The sequence below is a fragment of the Vipera ursinii genome (assembly GCF_947247035.1).
Source record: "Vipera ursinii genome assembly, chromosome: 3".
Classification (NCBI taxonomy): Eukaryota; Metazoa; Chordata; class Lepidosauria; order Squamata; family Viperidae; genus Vipera; species Vipera ursinii.
Window position 1 is genome coordinate 161,953,947 of NC_139516.1, and position 26,580 is coordinate 161,980,526.

Here is a 26,580-nt window from a genome sequence, read left to right on the forward strand (position 1 = left end):
ATATAATTGATTCCATAAATTTAAAGGAACATCAGTGATACAACAGAAGTATCTGAAAACCCAAAATACTATTTCTAAAAAGTAAATTTAAAAGTTATGTGTCCCATGTCCCAAAACAAATCAAATTCTGATCTTTTCCTAAAAAGCCAGGTAATTTTACAGCTGCTGCTGCACAATATGGAAACTGCTACATTTCTTCTGAAGCTTCATTGGCACCAGGCTAAGCCACAACTAGTGAACAATATAAATCTGTGACAAGAAGGCTGTGTATAGCACGTTGTAAAATCTTTCTAAAAGAACAATTCACAGAAACAAGCTACCCATCAGAAAGTCTGTTAACAGTTTTATTATTTTGTTTGTTAAATACCATGGGACAGGGCTGTCAAGATGATTATTTTTCTTCCACAACCACCTCACAAGGGTAAGAAATTCTGCCATGATATCAGCAAAGTAAGGTGAAGGGGGAAAAAATGTATACACTAAGAGGAACATTTCCCCACAGAATGCCTCACTATTTTCCTGAACAAGCGAATTAGCATTCTAATAATCATTCTTTCCAAGAGGCAATAACAGATAAAATTTGAAAAGGATTATTAAAATAACATTTACAAGACTTTGAACAATTTTAACTCTTATTAAAACCACAAAAAGAAAGAACAATTCTTTATTTATGAGTTTTCATAAATGACTGAATGTGCAACTGACACCTGCTATTAATGAATTAATATACAATTTGTCCAGCAGCCGAACAGTTTGTCTTTTTATCGTGTTGTCTAACCGTGCAAGATCATTAGAGGCAAAGCCTGTATGATGCTGTACACAAAAATGGTCACTTTGGCCATACTACCAATGAAATGGTAGGTGTTTTTTTTTCTGGCCAAAAAAAAGGAAGCAGCATTCTGCATGCTTCTCTCTCTCTCTCTTCTCTCTCCCTTTCTACAAGATGAATTTCCCTAAAAAGAATCCAATGAAAATGGCTGCAATTACAACAAGGAGTGAAGGAAGAGTGTTGGAGCCATTATCTCGGAGGGCCAAGCCTGATGGTCCAGGTTTATCTGAGTGTGCCACCTTTCTCAGCCTCAAGCCTTCATCCTGAAAATACATGGAGGAAATTAATCAACAGAGGGGAAAATCACAAGACCACCTTCGGCCTGAATATAACCAGGATGCATTTCACAGAAGTATTTCAATGCTACCATAGACTTTATTTATTCATGCATTCTGCCTTTAAAGAGGGACACTTAACATAAAGGGGGCATAAAATATTAATCCTAAATAGAAAATAGGACCTAAGAAATTTTCCCATCTATATGATTACTATGATAATATGATTAAACATTTAAAATAATTGAGAACAGTGATTTGCTGGAAACATTGCTACTTATTTCAGCTTTAGGATTACAAATGGTGGCACAGAGAAACTTCTATACATTTAAGAACACCAACCCTGTTTTTTAGAAAGTTCAAGAAGTGAAGCCTAAATTCATTTGTACGTCAGAGACTACTAAACTACTAAAATAACCTGATTCACATTTAAAACACATTTTTATCTGTCTTGATTAATGAAAGCACAGCCTAATATCTTTAAATATTAGGCGTGTGTATCTGATTAATTTATCATTTTAGTAAATCTAGCTACCTTAATTCTTAAAACAGGTATTTTACCATCATTATTTACTGGATTAGTATTCTATCCTTCCAGCGTAGAAAAACTATTATAAACAGCTCAGTATAAGCAATTTTTAAAACTATATTTCATGAATAAATCTGTAAAGTCCAATTTTACTCTTGAACTTATTATATATCTGCAAACTTACTCTCAGATGTCTATTTTCCTCTGATAGTTTCACAACATCTGCCTGAAGTCTTTTGCATTCTTCCACTAGCTTCCTTGTTTCAGTGTCATTAAGTGAAATACTATGTGATTTTGGCACCGGACCATCTTGTTTTGTTGTGTTCAGTATTGGAGCAGATTTACTTGTTTCTATTTCATTCTGGAAACATTAAAAAAAACAGATGTTTTTCAATGTTAATGACACATTACTTTAAAAAAACGCAGATAATTTCCAAGGCAATAAATATGAAAGGGGTTCAAGAAGCAGAATTTAGTTTTGAAAGAAGTATTTTTAAGTAACTAATAAAAAATAAACTGGCACGATAGACTTATAGATTTACGCTGCAACTCATTCTAAGATAAGTCTCTAAAGAATTAACATATTCATGTCCAAGGATAAAATGGATAGAAACTTCTCAGTTGAGACACCATTCCTGAAGAGATTAGGAGACCATGAATGTTTCAAAGCTTCCACACTCTTTCTATTATTTTCTAACTACACTTCACCAACTAAAATTTAAAGCTAGTCATAGTCAACATTGACATTTGGACGAACGTAGCTCTTGAAACTGGAAAAGAGAGACAGAAGAGGGATATTTATAAATTACATATCATTTAAATCAAAGCATCAGTGGCATGGTTAAACGTACACAGAAAGTGCCATATACATACAAAGAGGCCAATCTGCAACACCAATCAAGAAATTATTTTAAGCAGATTTTTGTCACAACAGATGCAATATAAACAATGTTTGCATTTTTCTAACAGCAGTTACCAATTCCTACTGAAGGAACGTGGACGGAGTTATTTCTCTTCCCCACTGTTCCACCCCTATTGTGGTAGTCCCTAAGCCTTATGAGCAGACACAGACATGCTGCAGTGGGGAGGAGAAAATCCAATCATGAAATTTCAGGATCACAAAATTAAGCTTATCTATCTATCTATCTATCTATCTATCTATCTATCTATCTATCTATCTATCTATCTATCGATATAGATAGATAAAACATGCAATATTCCTTTGATTTAATCAATATTCTTGACATGCCTGTTTTTTAAGTAACAACAGCAAATCTACCTAACTATGCCTAGTAAAATACATAGTTTGTAAATGAATAAAAGTATCTGTTCTCATTAACACGCCATGGCTTGGTTTTACACATGAACCAAGCTGACTACCAGATTCAAATGATCATACTTTACTTAATAATCTTTTGTTGTATTCTGCTCCTTCATGCTAAATGACAGAACAAATTGAAAAATCTTCTATTAACTACAAGTTCTTGTTTCAGCAAGAAATAATGCTTAATATCATAGTTCCCAAATGGGGCATCATAGTGAACTCATAGGAACACTGCAAGGTATTTTAGATTTCTGAAGGAAACCCTACAATACTTGACACATCTGTCAGACATTGCACAAACTGCTAGCCTAGGAGTGAAAAAATTACTGAGACACAAAGGGCACCATGAACTAAGAGGGAACCTCTGAATTAATGGATTTGAAATAAACAATGATCATTTTAAATCCTGCCATTTCCAAAGCAACTGTGACCTACTTCCTACTAACTCAAAAGTGTTAACTGAAGAATTCTGAGTTTATTTAATTTCACCACAAAACAAAGAGCAAAGGGGTTGTATGAACTTGTATAAACCTTGTTCCTATCACTGTTTATTTACCAGATAAGTATCCTCCAAACTAGTCCAACACCATTTGGCTTGATTCCAGTTGCTGAAGACGGCTTGTAGAAAGGATCCCCACTGGTTCTATCCTAATTCTTAATTATCAATTTTGCCTCTTCCAAGTGATGTATTTCATTTTCTCGCCTTCCTATGCATCTCAATCCTAGAAATTTGCAGCAGTCCAAATTTCACAGGAATAAAAATGATGCAAATTTTGAACAAAAATGTACACAATAGAAAATAAGCTTAATCATGTAGCACGGTTTTCATTTTGACTGAACTGAACATCCTTCACTTTGAGCCTCTTTTGATATTTTTCTTAGCTAGCTGCAATGAACCACTTTAGAACTGGAAAAATCTTGAAGCTTTCAGCTCCCTCAAACAAACCTGATCCATCTTGTGTTTGACCTCACTGCCTGGTTCCATCATGTCAATCTTCTGTCTATTATTTGCAGGCTCCTGAAGAAAGTTTCTGTTGGCTGGAGTTATGTACACAGATCTTGATGAAAATAAAACCTGAGATGGCAGGTAAGACATACCCTCAGCACTCAGGAGATCTCTCACTGCAAGACTTAAAGGAATGACTAAATCAACGGCTAAAGGGTTAGGGCCTGGAACCCCAATTCTGCTACTTAGAAAAACATAAATGTTATGTACAAGCAGTTAAGCAATAGCCTATAAAGCACTGGAACAAACAAAAATAAAAGTTGTCTTTAGACACTTGAGTTTTATAGACTAAAACTAAAATCTTAAATGCATTTTTGCAGGTTTAAACCCTAGAAGATAATATAATTTAGTCATAATGCATACTACCGGTATAGACAGAACTAGAAATTCAATCCAGGTCAATTTTTTATAATTTTGGAGCAAGAAACAGTTGTTTGTACAAATGTTATGTACAAATAACTTAAAAGTAGGCTGCCACAAACTTAAATAGCAAAGATAGCAAACTCCTTTCTGGCTATTTGCAGCTCTAAGAATCTTGCACAAGGATTAATTTTTATGATTATAAACATAAGCACCCTAATTTGGGTTGATTTTTATTTTTAAAAAGCCTCTTTTTTTTTGCTTGAACAGCTTTTTCTCTGAATGTGGCATCGCATAGTCTGATGTGTTACTTATCAGACTGAATGAACATTCAACATACATATAAACAACTAATTTATCTGGTATGGTAAATATCACAGCTATGAAAACTGGACTGAAACCTTTCTGCCTGAATATTTTGCTTTACACCAAAATGAAATCTATGAACTATATCAGAATTGTCATTGTTCCTTGTCAAAAATACACTAAGTCTAATTACACTTCAGGAGTGAGACATTATTCCATAGCTATTAACAACATGCATTCCACCAAATATTGAGAATTTTTTCACAAAGGCTAGCATATATATTATGTGAATGTTAATCTTCACATAACTATAATCAAAATAAAATACAGGTAGTCCTGGGTTAACAACAGTAATTGGACCCAAAATTTCCATCATTAAACAATGCAGTTATAAAACCCAACATCGTGTATTTGCATCACTTAGTGTGGCCGACTGTGGCAGTCTCTACTACCATCATTAAATGAGGATCGTGGGTCATTAACTTGTGACTTCCTGCTGACTTCCAGAAGCGAAATAAACGGGGACACTGGCTGAAAGTCATGAGGCCCAGACAGCTTGCAAACAGCCTGGAAGGCAGCTAAGTGGCTGCTGCAAATCAGTACAAATGAAATTGGGCATGAGGTGGGTCCTGCTCGGGGCAGGAGGGTGCGCAAGCAGCTGCAGCAGCCCAGCACAATGACAACCAGATTGGGAGTGGCTAGTGTCAAGGGAGGCAGGACATGCAAGGACTCCTTGAAGACCAGTTATAAGTACCGCTCATTCAACACTCTTATAGTTGAATGGTCATTGAACAAGTGGCTGTTATCTAAGCATTACACCATGTATACCATGTTTTACTTGACATGCTGGCATATTCTTAAAAAATTTCAACTTTCAAGAAACCATTATAAAATATATTATTAAATTTTACTTGGAAATATTTTCTTCTTGTATTCCGTACGGAACTTTACTTGAGATAAAAATGTAAACATATTGGAAAACACTGAACTGCATACTAGGAGGAATCTGAAAGTGGCCTTTATTTCTATGACAGTAGTCCTTGACTTATGATCACATTTGGGACCAGAAGTTCCTTTGCTAAGCAATACGGTTGTTAATTGAGTCATGCCCAATTTTCTGAACTCTTTGCCATGGTGGTTAAGCAAATCATTGTAATAGTTAAGCAAATCCTACTTTTTCCATTGTCTTGGCTTGTCCGAAGCTCCCTGGGAAGGACCAAATGTCAAACCTGTGACTCCAGAATGCTTCAACTATCCTAAATACATGCCAGTTGCCAATTGTGATCACGAGACCAAGAGATGCTGCAATGGTTGTAAGTGCAAGATACAAGTCACCTTTTTCAGCACCATCATAACTTTGAGCATTTGTTCAATGAATAACGATATGCTGAGGGCTATCTGAATAGCAGTACGCCTTAATCAGTAAGGTATAATATATAGAGAAGTCCCATCAGGGGAAAAAATTGAAATTTACATTACTCCCATTTTCTTGTTACAGCTAGTCCTCAACATACAACTGTAATGGAGCTTCTCCATTATGGTTGTATGTTGTGACGGTTGTAAATCTTTGTAAATTTACCTTCTTTTTTGTGGCATTAAGCAAATGCTGCAGTCGTTAAGCGAACCCATTGCTAAGCGGCCAGTCAGAAGTTCAGGTCTACTTGTATTTGTAACTAGAGTAAATTAGCTATTCAAGTCACTTATTCTTCAGCTCTTTAGCATTAGCTAAATGTAAAGGAACTTTAGAGCTCTTCTAATCCATCTCCCGCCCATATCATCCTAGACTTTCCCAGGCCAATGGCCATCCAATCTTTGCTTGAAAACCTCCAGCGATGGAGCACTCCAGGAGACTGGCTCTTCTACTGTTTAATATTTTTCAAGATACAGAAATTTCTTCTTATTTCAAATTTAAATCTCAATTATGTCTTCTCTCCCACTTTCTATAAAGCAATATTTTGACACTAAACTGAGAGAACTGCTTCACAAGTATGAGCATGCCTATTTTGTCGCTTTTCTTATAGAATGAAGCTTAATAATAAAGAAACTGCTTATAAATAGAACAAACTAGTAAAAATAATGTTAAAAAAATTAAAATGTAAATTTCCATTTAGGGTAAACAATGTGTCTAACATTTCCTGAATATTTTAAAACAGAAGTATACAGTCTGAGGCCACTATTGTGGCATGCAGTCCCCAAATACCTTGAGCATAATCCTACTACTCCAAAAATTGTTAACAATAACAAGCATTATTATTAGTAGTAGTAGAGTAGGATATTAGTGTTTAAACTTGTATGCCACCCGACTGAATGAGCATAATCCTACTACTCCAAAAATTGTTAACAATAACAAGCATTATTATTAGTAGTAGTAGAGTAGGATATTAGTGTTTAAACTTGTATGCCACCCGACTGAATGATTTTGATCAGCTCACACAAAGTAAAATCAATAAAAGGGAATTATCTGCCTCTGAACTGATGGGAGGTTTGACAATGATTCCGTAGCCTTTTCCAACCTCATGAACATCAGCAAATCCTTTTTCTGAAATCAAGTTTTCTTTTGATTGATACAGAGTTCACTTCCAGAAAACCTGTGCTATGAAGATATCAGTGTGGCAAATCACATGTATGTTTTTTTTTTAAATAGGGGAGGATCACATCTCATTGATATGTCCCTGACCTAATTTACCCAATTGAGATAAGACATCATGTACATTTTCCATCGAAGATACTGAATGGCACATCAATGTGCTAATAAGCAGGATATAACAATGGATGTTATTAGTTTCACCAGAATCTTTTTCTTTATTACAGGAATTAGATGCCCTGATCATGCTATAGGACACAATAGTTCAGAATTACAGATAGCTATAAAGGTAGTTCAGAATTGCTGATAGTTCACAAACTTCCTTTCACTACCCTGAGTGCAAATTTCAAGAACCTTCATTCTTTCAAGACTAAATGAAAACCAATTTCTTTTTTCCATTTCCAGTAGTCATTTCTTCTTCTGCATATCCATTTCTCTTATTTGCTTTTGAAATGTATAAATTATAAACTCACTTATTACACAGGATATATATGGCTTTATTGATTCCAAGCCAATTTTTACTATAACTAAATTCACAACACATGTTAATATAAAAGTAGCTTGCTTAAAAGTTTACAAAGTACAGTGTTTCTACATTAGAAAGAAGACTGGAAAGCTTTAGAGGTTTTATTAAAGCACTAATTATAATCTCTATTTTTAACAACATGCAAAAGATCTAGGCAGAACTTAAACTTTTGAATATATTTTACTTACCAGCTTATCATTTTCATTAGGCATTTCAAATACACATCTCAATTTGGAGTCCATTAATTCCTCAGATTTTGCATCCTTCCACTATGACAACAATGAAATACATTATGTTACTAGATGTCATCAAATAAATTTTCATAATGTATAAACTCTGCTTCGTATACTGATTTTCAAGAACTAGCATGGCTTAACAGGCAATTGGTCTTTAAGTAGGAAATATAGACTTAAATCCTTGTGACATATAAATCATTTTTCATCAAGCATCAATATTTTTTATAGTTTTCAATAGTCATAGCTTTCTTTTACATTTGAACCAAAAAGCTACAATTAGAATATGGGTAAGGTATTTCTGAAGCCATGGTTTGAAATCTAGTCAGGCATGTAACAATCTCCTAATTCAGTTGTAAAATGAACCTACACTGAATGAAACCAATAAAGATGTTTATGTTCATGTTATACTGAGAAGAGGGAAGGTAACATGTGCAGAAATATATATTTGATTATATGTGCTACCACACAAGTTTTTCAACTGCCCAAACAAGTTATTTCTAAAACAATGGACAATATATACTTATGAATTCTTTTATTAGGAAAAAAAATTGACCGGCACATTCTCAGCAAGGGGGATCCTGCAAAGTTGTAATATTGTAGATTACAACCTGTAAAATTAGGAAGAAAATACAAGTCTAAATTGTTGTAATTCTTATTTTTCTATAGAGCAGAACTGATCAGCCATTTTGTAGTGTTCCTCATGATACTGTCTCAAATATTCAGATATGTTAATAGGTTCAAAATTGCTGAAGCTCCTCAAACAATATACTGAAAACACTAAAGCTGCTGTGAGAAAGACTACCATTCCCCCCCAAGCAGAAGCCATGTCAGTTCCACTACTTTGTCTCTAAGAAATCTTTCTCAGATACTGATGCTGTTTTTTAAAACAAATTCAGAGAAGTTGGAAAAGCTTTGAGATATGTGAGACAAAAGGAAGTCCAAGGAAGCTGATTTCAGAAAGGCTGAGAAGGAATTCATATCTGTCCATTTACTAAAAACTGAAATTGTAGATATTTACGTACCACTGCTTCCATATCTGTAATGTTTGTAGGGGCAAAGATCGTCTGTACCATAAACTTATGTTTACTCTTCTCATTTGGATCATAATCAAAAGGCTGTAACATAACTGCATAATAGACAAAGTTTGTATTATATAAAAGTCTGCAAACTTTTTCTTATGAACTTTTAATTTTATTGTAAATACAGAAAATATAGTGTACTTTAATGTATTTCAATAATGAAATTCTTTTGTTATATATCAGCTGATCCTTATTTTCTCGTAATTACATAGCTGCACTTTATAATTTGAAAAATAATTTTATTTCAATTATTTGTCCTCTTTAATTTAATAATTTCTAATCTGAAACAAAAATAAATTCAGAGCAGACAAATAAACTGGTTCCATTAAGAAATAGGGATTTCTTTTGTTAGATATTGTATTCAATGTTCTGAAATACATTAAAGATGATCAGTAGCTCTCAAATCAGAGTCCAAACAATGCTGTATTTTTTTCTGTTGAGGATAGAATGTATTAATCATTCTGCAAGTACGGATGATGGAGAAAAGAATCTTATTACATAAATAGAACACAGCACGTATCACACTGAATACAGCTTTTTAGTACACATTTTATGAAGGGCCTGAGTTGTACTGCTTCTCAACCAATTTATTTACTTTATACAACAATGTGCACTTATTCTTCTCATTAACAATTAGAAAGCCAAGTAAAACAAAATACTCTTTCTCCCAGAAGGCCAGGTAGCTTCAACAGATAAAAACAGAGCTCATAGAAACACTTGCCTACACAGAATACATTTTGCCCTGCAGAAAGAGTGAGCGCCTGTTACTCGTCCCAGCTTCTGCCAACCTAGCAGTTCGAAAGCACATAAAAATGCAAGTAGATAAATAGGGACCACTCCGGTGGGAAGGTAACAGCGTTCCGTGCGCCTTTGGCGTCTAGTCATGCCGGCCACATGACCACGGAGACGTCCTCGGACAAGCGCTGGCTCTTCGGCTTTGAAACGGAGATGAGCACCGGCCCCTAGAGTCGGAAACGACTAGCACGCATGTGCGGGGGAACCTTTACCTTTTTAAAGTATTATGCCTGGTTCAGATGCAACAATTAAAAACAATCCAAAGTGTTTATTTTAGCTTATCTGAAAGCTTCTATGATAAACCAAAGTTTATTACTTGATATTAGTTCATATACCACTGAGCTAAAACTGAACAAATCATATTATAACTTTTAACTTACAATTATCTTACAATTAAATAAAGACCAACTGAGCCTCCCAATACAACAAAACCATATAATGAAATAATTATTAGATGAATTCACCTAGCAAGGCACTAGCCATTTATGCCCTCAATATTACTAGCGTTTTCCTCTAAAAAAAAATCCAGTGGCTAGTAAACTAGTTTAAATGCTAAAGTTTTAATTCCTACTCATGACAAGGAAAGAACAGTGAAAGAATAGGTACTGCTACATGACATCCCTGTACAACATTACTTAAGGCAGGGCATATGCTGCATATACGTATATTAAGGAAGCTGTAAAGAAAGAAGAACATTGCTTTAAAGTTGGAGGAAGAAACATCAATAACCTATGCTACATTGATTACAATACCCTGATCACCGAAAATACAAAGGATCAGCAAGCCCTAGTACTAAAAGTCAAAAAGCACAGTGGAAAAAATGGAACTAAAATTAAATAGGAAGACGACCAAACTAACAACATGTACAACAACCACTCTTAGAATTGACAGTGAAGATACTGAGGTGGGGGAAAGCTTTTTGCCTTTTAGGATCACCCATCAACAGTAAAGGAACAAGCAACAAAAACAAGGAACAAATAAGCCTCAGACTAGCATTTAGTAGAGTAGCCATGAAGGTCTTGGAAAAGATATTCAAATGTTTTGATATGTCTATGCCTACAAAAATCAGAATCATGCAAGCCATAATATTCCTTATGAAACCAAATGGAAATGAAGGCTGGACTTTTAAGAAGGGTAGCAACAGTAGTGATGCCTTTGAACTTTGGTATTGGAGAAGATTCCTGAAAATACCATGAACACCAAGAAAGCAAACACATCATTGAAAAATCAACCCAGGTAATGTTTTATACCTTCTTCTCTCTCATCACAATCAAATTTAAAATATGGACTACAAATGCAAAACTATGAGAATAAATCTCAATATGCTCCCTCACCTAGGACAATTACTCCCTTATTACTTACTCTCACACACTCTACACTGAAGATACAATTTTGCCATTTATTTACCTACAAAAAAAATTCCATCTCTCCATCCTATTAAATATGGGACAGCTCCAGTCAGCAAAATTCATTTGAACCTATAACATCATCCTGTTACAACTACCCTTTATGTAGAAGAGTTTTAATACACTGAACATGAAATATTTATTTTGATTAAGTTGTATGTAATTTTGACTGTCTAATTAGAGATTTATAGAATTAGATTTTCTCTGCCTAGAACTGACCTCACCAGATTGACAGACTTCCCCTGTAAGCTTTCAGTAGCTACAAAAATTGTGGATAGGGTAGAGGAGGAAAAAACTGCTTAGTACATTCACTCATTATTATCATGCTTACATTAATTAACCTAGTTACCTTACACATTTCAATGAAAATAGACAAAGATGTATGTTTTATTTTTGTCAATGACAACTTCAAGGACATCTGCCATAATTTATAACTAATTATTTAATTAAAATATAATTGATATTTCTGTTTTATTTTCTGATTTATGTTAGAATACTGAACAAAAAGATCTTTTCCACCTAAAACTAAAAAATATCATCAATGGGAGGAAACATGTAATGTACTACAAAAACAAAATGTGACATATTTACCAACTAATGCTTATATTATGAAATGTCTTCATTATTCTCTAAAGGCAAAACTATTTTTAACAACTAAAATATTAAGGCAGCTATAATAGAAAAGCATTAAATTACAGTACAGCGTTCCGTGCGCCTTTGGCGTCTAGTCATGCCGGCCACATGACCACGGAGACGTCCTTGGACAAGCACTGGCTCTTCGGCTTTGAAACGGAAACGACTAGCACGCATGTGCAGGGGAATCTTTACCTTTACCTTTACCTTAGACAAAATAACTATTCTCTTAAATCAAGGATTAAGAAAATGCTAGTGGCACCACCTTGTGGATCAGTAGAGAACAGGTTGATAAAGCACTAGCAGGATTATAATGTACTTGCCTGACAGGAAGACAGTTCTTAATTTAAACTCATCTCTCCCCAAAGGAACATAAGATAAAGAAATTATAAATTCAATCACAAGTTTTGGCAATGCACAGCTTCTCTTTCTTGTTATCCTAAAGGCTGCCAATTCCAGCTCAAACTGGTGGGTAGCTTTTGCCTTTTAGGGTCAAACATCAACAGTAAAAGATGAAAATTCCTATTCCACATAAATGTATGCTTTATTTGTTGGCATATGTGCACCTGCATGTATACTTGCCACAAACACCCTAGATGACTGCAAAATTTCTCTCTTACTCACACACACACACACACGCACCACTGATTTAATAACTATTTAATTTTAAAAAATCCTATAAAATTATAATTGTAAAGATGCTTCTTTTATGAAATCGATTAACCCCTATCTGCCTATGCCAAGCATTCTCTCAGTCAACTATAGTATTCTCAGCACAGATTTTCCTTTCCTCCAGAGGAAAGGGGAAAAAACAGATAGAAGATAAGACAAAGGGGCAGCTGTACTAAAAAGGAGAAACAAGAAGTAGGAAAAAAAAATGGATATAGATAAGGGGAAAGAAGCATCAAGGGAAGGAGATACTTGTTTAGGATAAATGCACCAGACAAGCAGTTCCTCTCAACATTCAACCCAATGACTTCTATTTTTCTTGGTGAATCTAAAATGGTGCTTCTGATTCATAACGTGTTATTTTGGGGAAAACTCATTATAACAAGTAAATATGATAAAAAGTAGAGAAGATCTCCATATCCAATATCCCAGTTAACCCTCTCAACAAAAATTCAGGATTATTTTCTTAATCAAACTATTAGGCAGAATATAAGTAGTATAAATGTCAACAAACAATAATGTGGTTAGTTTTAGCTGATATTTTTAAAGGATTCAATAAGTATATTGTTTATTAGCTTTTAATTATGCACTTCCTAAATATTCAATACCTTTTATGAATGAAAAAACCCAAAAAAATGAAAAAAAATTTTTTTTACCAGATACAGTTACTGCAGTTCCTGGGTCAATAATTCCACTATTTGGCCGCACACAGTATCGACGAGGTGCTGTAGTTTTTACTTTAAAGCATATTTTTCTGTCTGATGGGTTTCGTAGTTTAAGATTCGTGGTGACTACATCTGTAAAAGGACCTGTAAAAAGTTTCAAGGATTATTTTTAGGAATTAATTCTGTAACATTTAACAAAATGAAAAATCAACAGACTATTCTTAGAAGTTAGTATGTTGTTTTTTAAGTGTTTCAATTTGCTTTTCAGTGCATATGCTATCATTTCTACCTGTTTTCACAAAAACAGAACTTCTTTCTTAGCAATTCTTTCATGTAAATTCTATCAATCACTCTACTGAAGAACCAAGAGTCAACCGAAATAGAATTTTTAATATGTATGATGAAATTTTCTTATATTTACCATATAATAATTTTAAGTACATTAAAAATTGCAATCATATTGTTGACAATATTGCTATAACTGTGCAATAAAGAATGAGGGTTAATTGGGACCAAAGTAGTATTTGCCACTGTGGTAACAATCTTCCTTAGTTCAAAATGGAAAAGGAAAGCAAATAATGGGAAAAAGAGAGAGCTGTCTAGTGCAAAATTTTATTTTAATTGCTAAACTCAACGTTCTGAGAAAAAGCTACACACTAAGACTCCTAGAAACACTCATTGGTGATGTTCATATTGCTCCTATGCCTCAATAAACTCTACTGGAGACTGGAAGGACTGATTGGTCCTCACAGTTACAGCCATCACAGCATCCCCATATCATTGTGATTGGGGAAAGCCAAGTTTCAGTCCTTCTTTAGGCATGAATGACTTTAGACCAATTAATGGTCTCTCAGCCTTAGGGAGACTGTACCGGTAAAACAATTTCCATTAGTCACCAAGAAGCAAGATTAATTTAAAGGACCATGACAATAACAATGACAACACACACACACACACACACACACACACAAACACCACATCATGCAAACTGTTAAATTTTGTTTTTAACACCACTAGCCAAACTGTTCATGCACAGGCTCAGTTGGACTGTAACACTAAATTATACTATAGCACTCAAGAAGTATACTGCTGACTAGCACTTGACAGACCAGCCCTCAAGGCCTTGGAAAAGAAATTCAAATGCTGCAATGTTTCTATACCTACAAGGTTGACTCAGCCTTCCCTCTTTCCGAGGTAGGTAAAATGAGGACCCAGATTGTTGGGGGCAATAAGCTGACTATGTAATAATGCCGCTTGGGGGGGGGGAAGCCCTAATAAGCAGGCATATACATAGAATGAAGGCTATTGCTAAGCACATTGATTTGTGCTTTAAATTGTAAGCCGCCCTGAATCTTCGGAGAAGGGCGGGATATAAATGGGATTTAAAAAAATAATAATAATCAGAATCATAGAAGCCATGGTATTCTCTGGAAGCAAAAGGTGAACTTTAAAGAAGCAGGATAGAAGAATTATCAAAGACTTCAAAGATTCCTGGAAATATAATAGATAGCCAAGAAAACATATTGATTGATCAATGAACAAATCAACCAAGAGTTCTCACTCAAGGCACAAATCACCAGACTCAAATTATCTTACTGCTGACACCTTATGCAAAGACCCCACTGTCTGAAAAGATTTTAAAGCTAGGAAAGATGAAAGAAGAGAACAGAAGGGGGCAATCAGCAGCAAAGTGGACAACAATGGCAGTGAGTTCACCGCTGGTTAGTGACACATTGTTATACAGAAAATCTATCCATGTGGTACCTGGAGTTAAAAACAACTTGAGGTCACATAATCAAATCAGATTGATTAGATCAGTGTGTTTTATCTCTTATCAATGCAAATGCAACGAAGGACATCAAAACCTTCTGTTTCTTTTCATTTAACTGCAGTCAATCAAATATACATCTGTACATTTACAGTCTTCAAAAATTAAGAATATACAAGTAGTGCTTGACTTATTACCACAATTAGGACCAGAATTGTGATCACTAAGCAATATAGTCATAAAGTGTGGTGTAATGTGACTGCAACGCTTAGTGATGGCAATCCTGACATTCGCCATTACCAGAATTAACCAAATTCCACCAGTCAATAAGCCAAGGACCTCCCACTTCCCCCAATCAAAGCCATTCCAGGCTTGGTCCTTCTTAGCCCTTCAACACTAAAAGTTAGTTAAAAGACGGAGGAAGGCCTTTCAGGGTGCTAACCAGCTTCATAGCTGTGTTCTTCTCTGTGAGCCCCAAGCAAGGCAACAGAGCTATGTTTTCAACCCCTTCCAAAAAGCCAGCAGAATGGGGGGCCTGCTTCTCCCCTGGGAAGAAGAATGTTCCAGAGGGCAAGTGCCCTACTAAGTGGAACTCTTTAATTGACCAGGTCCACAATGTATCTTCCCTGCCTTGACTTGGTAGGATGGGCTGATGTAATGGGATGAAGATGGTTCTGTAGGTTAGCTGGCACATGTCATGTAGGGGTTTAATGGTCATAACCAACACCTTGAGTTGACTGACTACCAATGCAGGTCTCACAGCAAAGGTATTATATGTAGTCTTTGGACATGCAAGATTGCTCACACGGCCGCATTCTATGCACAACCCAAGACAGCACTGAAGAAGGAATTTAAATCATAATAGCTCCAGATTTGTTCAGTTGTGTTACATGTGTCCCAAAGACAGGATTAATCTTCTGATCACTTAGATAGGTGAAAGCTTACAGCACAATAAGACATTTTTGGATATTTCTCTTTTGTTTTATTATTGTTACAACTCAGCGAAATGTTGAAAAGGAATTAGAACCCAAGACGATGTTCATCTGTCCCTTAACAGAATAAATCTCCAAAGATAACACAATGGGACCACATTTGGTAGGGCTGAAGAAGTCAGCAAATGAAAGTTTGATTTCAAACAGGTAAGAATTACAGAGAAGAAAATCCAGAAAAAATATTTCCCAATTTATCTTTATGGCAGATAGTGACTTAGAATGTGACTGACAGCCCCAATCTAAGTATTGCTCCCTCCTCATCACTTGACCCTGAATGACGTGTTCATTATCTGTCCTCTACTTCACAGTGCACATGTATATAGACAGAGACAATCTATACAGGTGGTCCTTAATTTACTACCAGTTAGAACTGGAACTTCTGTCACTAAGCAATGAGGTCATTAATGAGTCATCACGTGACCATGCCTGATTTTACAATGTTCTTTTGATGCTGTTGTTAAGCAAATCCAGCTTCCCACAATGTTCTACTTATTTCATAGATTCTAATTAACAAAGTTCTATTAAATCTTAAAGACTAACACTTTATACCATAGACAACATCCCCTTTGACTTGAGATAAAAGTATATTCCTATGAGGATGACTGTAGAGCAGACATGTCAAACACAAAGCCCGGGGGCCGGATCCGGCCCGCGAAGTGGTTTCATGTGGCCCACGAAGCCATCCTGGAAACAGTGAGGGAACGGCCCCCACTGCCTTGGCCCTGGCCCAGAGACCCTCCTTCTGCCAGAGACCCTCAGATCTGTCCCACTCCTGCCCAGGCCCCCATAGGCACCCTTGATGCGAACGATGTAGAGCTGGCCACGCCCACCGAGTAGACCATACGCACTCTAGCCACGCCCACCCAGTAGGCCATGCCCACCCAGGTCACACCCACCCAGCGCCCTGAGGGCAACCGCAATGCTGATGCGGCCCTCAATGAAATTGAGTTTGACACCCCTCCTGTAGAGGCTTCATTTTCCAGGTTATTCTGCCGCAGACTTAAAGCATTTGAACAACAGTTTAAATGTCATATTCAGTTCAGAACTAAATTCAGTAAGAAATTCAACATCTTCTGTAGCCTGAACTATGACAGTGAATTATCACTTCTCGTCAGCAAGGAAAGAAACTGCACAATATTAATTACTTTCTACGAAAGATCAGTATTAGTAATTTCAGAATGTCATTTATTTCTATCTCCAAATTTTAAAAGATTTTTATGCACCATGTTTTCATTTTTGAATCCATAGGATGCTGTATAAATTTTAGTTTTTGTTTACTAGAATAGATAAACCATAATATCATACTGTCCTAGAAAGCATTATAAATGTAGATAAAATTTAACTTTATAATGACAGTGAGATGGATCCAAATATGCCCTACTAATTTTAGAAAGTCTTTTCTACTCATAAAGGGAGTGGACAATTTATGGAAAGATCACTGTCTGAGAAAAGTGATTCCAAAACCAGGTAATTTTTTTCATAGTGCTACAGCTCTAAAACAAGATCATTTCTTTTTCTGAATCTATTGTATATTGCTCTCTAAACTCAATATACCTTCTATTTCCACAAGCATCCATGGAATACCACTACTGTAAAGCTTTCTACTTTCATCAGAGTTTACAGCTGGATAGCTCTACAAACTACTCCAAGATAATAATGCCCGATATATATGTGTGGATCTTTAGAAGTTGATGAAACCAATAAAGTGAATAAAAAGGTAAAAAACTAATAGTGGGGAAACTGAGACAGAGTCACTGTGGGAAGCGCTTGAAAAGGACTATCAAACAGCCGTAGTGGGTACTGTTTCTGATATAGCATTTAAATTAAAAAAAGGTGTTAAGGAATTTATTGTGCAGAGGTCTCCTTGTGCTACCAAAGAGTTGCACAGACAAGGAAGGGTACTGAGAGTAGCAAAAGTCACACACAGGAGTACACTGAGTTCTAAAAACAAAAAGTAGTTTACTTTTGAGGTGGTGTAAAAACAAAAATGCAGTCAAAAATAAACAGTGCAGGTCATAAACAATAGCAACAGTCCAAAGAGTAATCCAAATACAAAGTCTTCTTACCGGTCCAGAGGTCAATACACAGTTCAGGTTACAACAGTAGTAAACCAACAGCAGAGCAAAAACAGTAACAGTAGAGATCAGTGAATTCAGAGAGAGAGAGAAGCTACGTTCCTAGCTTCCTCTTATGGCCATGAGAACACTTACACACCCATTGGCCAATTAACAACTTAAAGACATAGCATTATGGTTAATATATTTTCAACCCAACATTGTAGGCTAACACCATATGCCTAACAAAAGGAATTGCAAAAATTACTAATGACACCAAATCTTAACAAAAACAAGCAGATATTCACTACGCACAGTCCGCAAGCAATTTACAAATCCAAATGGATTATTTGGAAACCACTGGAAATGTGTAAATCTTTCATTTGATAGACTCATCAGAAGAAGAGAACAATATACTAGGGTTTATAATATAGTGATTGGGTTGGATAGTCCAGTATAGTTGTACAGGTATACAGTGTATACCTATACATACATATAAGACTTTGGAATAAGTGCAGAGATCAGGAACTAAGATGATTAAAGGCCTGGAGACTAAAACATATGAAGAACGGTTGCAGAAACTGGGTATGGCTGGTCTAGAGGAAAAAAACGACTAGGGGTAACATGATAGCAGTAGTCCAGTATATGAGGGGTTGCCACAAAGAAGAGATCAACTTATTTTCCAAAGAAGCAGAAGGCAAGACAAGAAACAATGGATGGAAACTAATCAAGGGAAAGCAATTTGCAATTAAGGAGAAACTTCCTGAGAAAACTTAACCATGGAACAACGTAGTTTCACAAGTTGTGGATGCTTCATCACTGGAGGTTTTTAAGAAGAGACTAGACCAGGGGTCTTCAAACTTGGCCCTTTTATGACTTGTGGACTTCAACTCCCAGAATTCCTCAGCCAGCCAGCAAAGCAAAGCAAAGCTGGCTGAGGAATTCTGGGAGTTGAAGTCCACAAGTCATAAAAGGGCCAAGTTTGAAGACCCCTGGACTAGACAAGACACTTGGCTGAAAGGGTATAGGGTCTCCTGCTTGACTAGAAGACCTCCAAGGTCCCTTCCAGCTCTATTCTGATTATTTTTAAGACTATAGTGGATGAGGTGTTTGACTAGAATCAGAAGGACCCAAGTTCAAGTTTACCTTCAGCCGCAACATGCACTCTTGCACCCATGCGTATGCGCATATGGGCCGCCCGCACATGTGGTGCGTGCGCTACCGCCTGCACTCTGAGTTGGGCTCTGTGCAAGCTCATGGAGTTCACCAAAGCCTTGTCAAATATGGTTATCTGGAAAGAGTTTGAGACTGTAAGCCCTGAGAAAGTAGACAGGATTCTTGGGGATGTTAAGTCCAGCCAGCTATGTATTAGTTCCATGTCTCTCCTTACTGATTAAAGTCTGTTGGGGGACAAAATATGTTTACATCCAATGGTGGTGAATGAATCCTTAAAGGAAGCAGTAGCTTGCCAGCTCTTAAAGAGCCAGGTGTCTGCCCTTTCCTCCAAGTTTCATCCTCGGATTCAACAATTCTGGACAATTTTCATCCTGTCTGCAACATACTTTTTTTTAGGGTTAAGATTAGGATTTAGCTTCCTTTTTTAGGAAAGACTGTTGAGGAGGTGATCAACTTGCAGGTACAGAGCACCCTTCAGGATATGGATTATCTTATCTTTTTCAGTTCTGGACCAGATGTAGCACTGAAACAGCACAGATCATACCTATAGATGATCCATGGTAGGACTGCAATGGGGTTTTCTTTCTGGCCTTTCTTGATCTCTCAGTGGCTTTTGATACCATCAATCACGCTATCCTTCTGGATTGTTACAGAAATGACAGCACTGTGTTGCAGGGGTTCTCTTTCCTCCAAAGCGGTTCAGGTTGATGTTAGCAGGAGAGGTTTAGTTCTTCATTCCTGCTTTACAGGTTTCCTCAGAGTTGTACTCTCTCTGTGCTCCTATTTAACATCTATATGAAGCCACATAGACGTTTATTAGCACAGTGTTAAGTATTATCAATATACTAATAATACGTAATTTTATATCTTTATCCCTGCCCAATCAAATTAAGTTCTTTTCCAACACCTGAAGGCTGTGGATGTCTGGATGTGGAAGAACAAGTTTTGCTCAACCCAAGGAAAATGGAGTGGCTGTGGATTTTAATGCCATGATCCCTTGCCCCCACCCTTTAAATTTTAAGACTTTCCATCTTTAGATCTGCCATTCCCCAAGACAGAACTTGATCACAATTTTAGGTTCCTCTTGCACTCACAATTCCTGCTTAGAGCAGGCAGCAGCCAGGAGCAAGAGTTCCTTTGCACAATTTCATCTTGTACATCAATTGCGTCCATTCCTAGATTGGGAGGCCATGTTCAGTCACTTATGCCTTGATCATATCTTGGACTACTGCAACATGCTCTACATAGCATTTCCCTTGATCATCTGGAAACTATTGTTGTCCAGAATGTACCATGGGATGGTATAGAACATTATGCCAATTTAACATCACTACTTCATGAGCTGCACTGGATTTCTACTGCAATGCAAGGTACTGGTTGTCACCTATAAAACCGTTCATAGCATTGTGCTACTTTATTTGTAGAACCATCTATCTCCAACTATTTCTGCTATCCTACAAGGTCAGATAGAGCAGACAAGTTTTAGATCATCTCCATGAAACAGTGCCTTCTGATAAGGCCCAATAAGCATGCCTTCTGTCATGGCACATGCCCTTTAGAATAGTGGAACAGCCAAGGTACAGATGACCCTCCCTCCCCCTCTCTCCCTCCCCCCCCTCATACACACACACACACAAATTGTACACAGTCTCTGGTGGTGTGTTGTCAAGGATACTATATGGATGTGTCCATGAAATCATCAGTACTGTATGATAATCAAGCTCCAGTCCAGCAAAGTTTTACCTTTTAATTTTATATTTCAAGGTGCAACTGTGTCCTTGGAAACTTCTGATATGCTGTTCTTATTAAGATGCTTTACAATGGTAACACTGCATTTAGAACCTTCAATAATTATAATATGAAAAATTATACCAGAAGGAAAGGTTCTTTCCCCTATCAGACTTATGTACAAGAATTTGACAATTCATTCTAAGACTTTTACAAGTCCTTAATTGGTCAATTTTTGTCAACTCTTAATGGTGTGGCTTCTTCACATTCTAGGATGGGAAAAATTCAAAAATTGTAATATACACCCTAAAATAGAATTAAACAAATTCCCCAAAACAATCAAAAATCCCTACAAAATCTTGGGTCCACCCATTTCATATCAACACCCTCAAGAAATTATATTGTTAACAAATATCAATATAAGATGACTCCTATAGTAGCAATTTTCTCTATTATACAGCTAGTTGTCAACAGGACAAGAAGCAACAAGACAAGAAGAAATGGATGGAAACTAGTCAAGGAGAGAAGCAGCCTAGAACTAAGGAGAAACTTCCTGACAGTTAGAACAATTAACAGTGGAACAACCTGCCTCCAGACGTGGTGAATGCTCCAACACTGGAAGATTTTAAGAAGAGACTGGACAGCCATTTGCCTGAAATGGTATAGGGTTTCCTGCCTGAGCAGGGGGTTGGACTAGATGACCTCCAAGGTCCCTTCCAACTTATTATTATTATTATTATTATTATTATTATTATTATTATTGATTGTTTAACAACCACTGAAAATTATGATGGACCCAGAACAAGTGCTTTAATTTATGCCATGTAAAGCACTTTGGATCATTGTAAAATGTTGTGCCACCCCACACACATATGCACAATCATGTAACTACATTTTGGGTACTTGGCAACTGGTTCATCTTTACAACCAGTTACAGCATCCCGCAGTCATATGACTGTGATTTAAAAACTTTTTTGCAGGTTTCTGAAAAAAAATGTTTCTTCAAAACAATCTGTTTGCACTTAAGGCCATGATATTCATTTAAGGACCACAGTGATTCATTTAATGATTGCCACAAAAAATATCGTAAAATCAGTTCCAGTCATGTGGGTGCCCCGACTTACAACCAGAACTTCTTATGATGGGAAATCCCGTCTCAATTGCAGTCATAAGTCAAGGACTACCTGTAAGGTTTTAAAAACTAGTTAAAATGTTATTTAATGGATGAATCGGGTTAGTTTTAAAACCTACATTTATTCATGTTCACTATCCAACCAACTATTTGGGTATTTACTATGTTAAAAGCTATACAAAATGTGGAGAGTATCAAAACGTGGAGTGTTATGCTGAGCTGATCAGGACTAGTAAGTCACATGTAAACCATCTTTAATGCTAACAAATACATCAAATTAAGAGCATACTATGCTTTCAGATTTCTAATGTGCTTTTAAATATTAAATAAAATTATCTCAAAATCTGTCCTTTTCCCAAGTTATACATAACATAAATTATTTGCTTCAGCCAATTCCACATTCAAGCATTGCCACCTGGAAATAATAGGTGGTGACATTATATCCAATTATACACTTCTGTTACAATGTCACTTTCTCTGTAATTTTCTAGCAATTTAATTTTTTTCTGTCATGCATTTTGTATTCAATATGATCCTGGGCTCTTGCTTCCAAATCCTACAATTTAAAATATATGCTACTACGCTGACCAGGCAAACCCCATTGACATAGAGGCATGACATAGAACAGGAAACTCTGTACATTCAATCATACGACAAATACTCAATCCCAAAGAGGCAGGAAAGCTCACAATGACTGCAAAATTTAAGCCTCAAGGGTGAAAGAGAAGAAAAATCTTGCCCTGGTTTGCTCAACAAGTTCTCCTTTCTTCACAATTGCTGACAAAAACTGTTGTCTGAAGAGAAAAGAACAATCAGAAAGAAAGCATCTGATGGACCCAGTTTGGTATACATGTAGTCTTTGACTCAGAACCACTTGTTTAATGATGGTTTGAAATTATGAATGTGCTGAAAAAATGTGACTTGATCCATTCTAAGTTATGACAGTCACACCACCTCCATAGTCGCATGATCCCAATTTGGGAACTTAGCAATCAGATCACATTTATTATCACATCTTGTGGTCACATGATCATAACTTGCAATCTTCCCAGCCGACTTCCAACAAGTAAAGTCATTAAGGAAAGCCAGATGTGCTTAATAACTATGTGATTTGCTTAGGACCACAGAGATTTGTTTAACAACTACAGCAAAAATGGTTATAAAATCATGTTTGGTCATATGATGATTCGCTTACTGATTGCACTGCTTAGCAACCGAAATTCCAATCTCAATTGTGATCACAAATTGAAGGCTACCTGTAGTAGTTAAGACTATAAATTCTAGTCCCGTCTCAGGCATGAAAGCCGGTTGGGTGACTTTGGGCCAGTCTTGTTCTCTCAGTCTAATCCAACTCACAGGGTTATTGTGGTGAGGAAACTAGAAGGTGTGAGTATTAGGTATGTTGCAGCTTTGAGATATATATTAATAATGCAGGATAAAAATCCAATAATAATAATCTAGAAGACAGAAAAGGCAAGGGTGTGTGGACACATAAGTAAAATGAGATTGGAAATAGTCACATGACCCTGATGAATTCGTTTCCAGGAGAAGCACAGAGCTAAAAATCTTTCTCTGAGATTAAAGATGAGTGTGAGACTTGGAATCAAGAATATCTTCAAGGAAAACAGAATAAGGCCTCTTAGGGAGCGAGAGGCAAAGACTCTGAGTAGCTAGGGAGGATTTGTCTGGAAACCATGGTAACAGCAAAGCTAGGTGTCTCTGGATTGAAAAGAGAAAAAGTGCTGAACCATGACCCATAAAACTCTGGTGAGTTAACAGGAGCTCCAAGAAAGTGCTTCTAAAGGAGGGGTGTCAAACTGCTGGCCCACTGGGAAACCACACCCACCCCATTACCGGCAATGGGGAAAAAGCTCGGATACCTTGCACGACGTCACATGACGTCGTGAGTTTGACACGTCTATTCTAAAGCTTTGGATGAAGATTGCAATCTGAAGGAATAAGGACCAGCTTAATGGAGAATCAGGTTAGAGAAAATCCATATTCTCTCCAACATACAAGTTCTAGGACAATACCTTCCTGAGCATATTTTTCAGATATGCTAAATTGCTGAAAAATATTATATCTGGAAAGTAATTTGCCTCTAATTTGGAATTTGCCTCTAATTTTTCTGTCAGAAGTTTATTAGTTTTTGTGCAAACTAAAGTCTTGTATTATTTGCTCCATCTTAATTTCTTTGTGCCTCAAATTCGTCAATTTAGATTTGTGTCTGCTTTCCCATAGTATTTTAAATGCCTTATCTTAGATACCCAAGCTAAAACAAACTTTTAGTTTTCCTTCTTATTTTTAATAATATTTTTAAATACTAAGACAAATGATTATGTTTTCACCTCCTCACAAGGCAACAAAGCTGCTGCTATCTGGCCCCAAACCCCAAAGTTGCTAGAACCAGGAAGTGATGCTATACAGAGTTGCATCATATTTATTATGCTTAGTCTTGCAGGTGAGTTAATTTGCTGGGGCTGTAAGAGCCTCAATGCCCACACAAATGGAATGGTCAAAGCACTTACATTGGTAGCAATGGTAAAGTAAACCATGACCAAAAGCTATACCATGTACCCGATCAGAAGGATGATGGGACCAAAAATCATGACCCAGAAGGTCAAAACCCTCCAGCTGCATACATACAACCCAGCTACCCATTAAATACAGCTACTAAGTGGTCTAAACCAGGGGTAGGCAACCTTGGCTCTTTTATGACTCGTGGACTTCAACTCCCAGAATTCCTGAGCCAGCCTGGCTCAGGAATTCTGGGAGTTGAAGTCCAAGAGTCATAAAAGAGCCAAGGTTGCCTACCCCTGGTCTAAACCCACTCATTTCATTCTGTATAATACATCCATAAATTGACAGATCTATTGGTTTACCAATTACTAGAAGCAACACTAATAAGAAACGTGTTAACTATGATAAGCCATTGGTGACACAGTGGTCAGAATGCAATATTGCAGGTTAACTCATTGCTCACTGCCAGCAGTTCGATTCTGACCGGCTCAAGCCTTCCATCCTTCCGAGGCTGGTAAAAAGAGGACCGAATTTGCTGGTTGCAATTTCTAATCTGATTCTATAAACCACTTAGAGCTGTAAAGCACTATGAAGCAGTATATAAGTCTAAGTGCTATTACTATTATGTAACTGCTTAACTCTGTTCTTATATGCCAGGGGTGTCAAACTCGCAACGTCATGTGACATGTCGCGACATATCGTGACTTTTTTTCCATAGCCGGCAATAGGGTGGGTGCGGTTTCACTGCAGGCAGCAGCTTGACACCCCTGTTATATGCATTCAGTATAAGACATTAAGAGTAGAATTGTATATTGCTTGCAATTTAAAGAACACAGATTAAAAGAGTTTTAATAACAACTGTTAAAATATTGCAAACATTGGAGTAGGTTATTGTCCTAAATATTTTTACTGGTTCTATGTTTTTGTTTTATGGATATTTTCCTATTTTGTTACTATGAATAACCAGGAATCCTTAAGGAATACAGCAGTATATAACTGTAAATAATAAAGTGAGACTACCTATATTGATGTAAAGATTTTAGGACAACACATTCGTCTGCTACGTATGGTACAACTTAATGAACTTCTCCACCAGCACTGCCAAATATTTAATAATTGATACTTTAAACCTACTTCTCATATTACATGTAGAACTATTTTCTTTTGTATTATTAGAGATTCAGAAGCAAGTATTTATATTTATTCTTAACATAAATTTTCCAAATTGAAATTTTGTAGACATACATTTGCTATGTAATGAGCAATTTTTGCATTTTAGCAACTGAATTAAATATTTTACTTTTGTCCTCTCGAACCTTAACTTTTTGGCAAAGGAAAGTATACCAATATCATTCTTGTAAAAGCATCCGGGGAGCTGTTAAGATAGATAGGTCTAGAAGCCCCCATGGAAAAAGAGGTACTTTTGTAGTGTCTGTGAAAGCTACACCATAGTCATAGTTCTCTCTAGGGTATGGGCAATTCCTGGGTATGCTAGAAGGGGATTGTTTGCAATATCTTTCCATTACCCATGGCTCCAACTATGCTAGTTATTCTTACATCACTATTTTTAGTGGTTAACTATTATTTATGTTTGTATTTGCAATGATATATTTCATTAGTACTACCGCAAGCAATTATGAGCTATACTCCTAAACATATTTAGGAGTTTTACTTATGCAGGGACGAATATAATTTTTTTAATCTGTTTTTAACTTTTGTATCTCTGTTTTTTAATCACCCTGTAAACCGCCCTGAGTCCTTCGGGAAAGGGCGGTATATAAATGTAATAAAATAAAATAAAAAATAAATATATTCAATGTCCAAAAAAAATCTCAACATTAAGCTAACAATAATTTATTAGTTATATATATTAGTCTATGTGTGTGTGTGTGTGTGTGTGTGTATTAATTAATAATCTGTAACTATATCCTATATGGATTAAAAAGGTAATATAAAATATATGTTGCAACCATTCCCCTTTAATAAAA

General features: G+C 36.3%; 1 protein-coding gene across 3 annotated transcripts in view; it reads right to left on the reverse strand.

Moving 5' to 3' along the window:
- Positions 1-330: 330 nt before the first annotated feature.
- Positions 331-26,580, reverse strand: part of VAPA (VAMP associated protein A) — a 32,644-nt gene continuing 6,394 nt past the window's right edge. For 2 of the 3 annotated variants that reach the window (XM_083358754.1, XM_083358753.1), the window contains 6 exons: positions 13,214-13,366; positions 8,998-9,101; positions 7,928-8,008; positions 3,904-4,032; positions 1,818-1,994; positions 331-1,092 (listed from right to left, as the gene is read on the reverse strand). In XM_083358754.1, coding sequence (XP_083214880.1) covers positions 937-1,092; positions 1,818-1,994; positions 3,904-4,032; positions 7,928-8,008; positions 8,998-9,101; positions 13,214-13,366 — 800 coding nt within the window. In that variant the 3' untranslated portion in view covers positions 331-936. The remainder of the gene's footprint in view (positions 1,093-1,817; positions 1,995-3,903; positions 4,033-7,927; positions 8,009-8,997; positions 9,102-13,213; positions 13,367-26,580) is intronic. The other variant, XM_083358755.1, reaches the window with a different exon arrangement.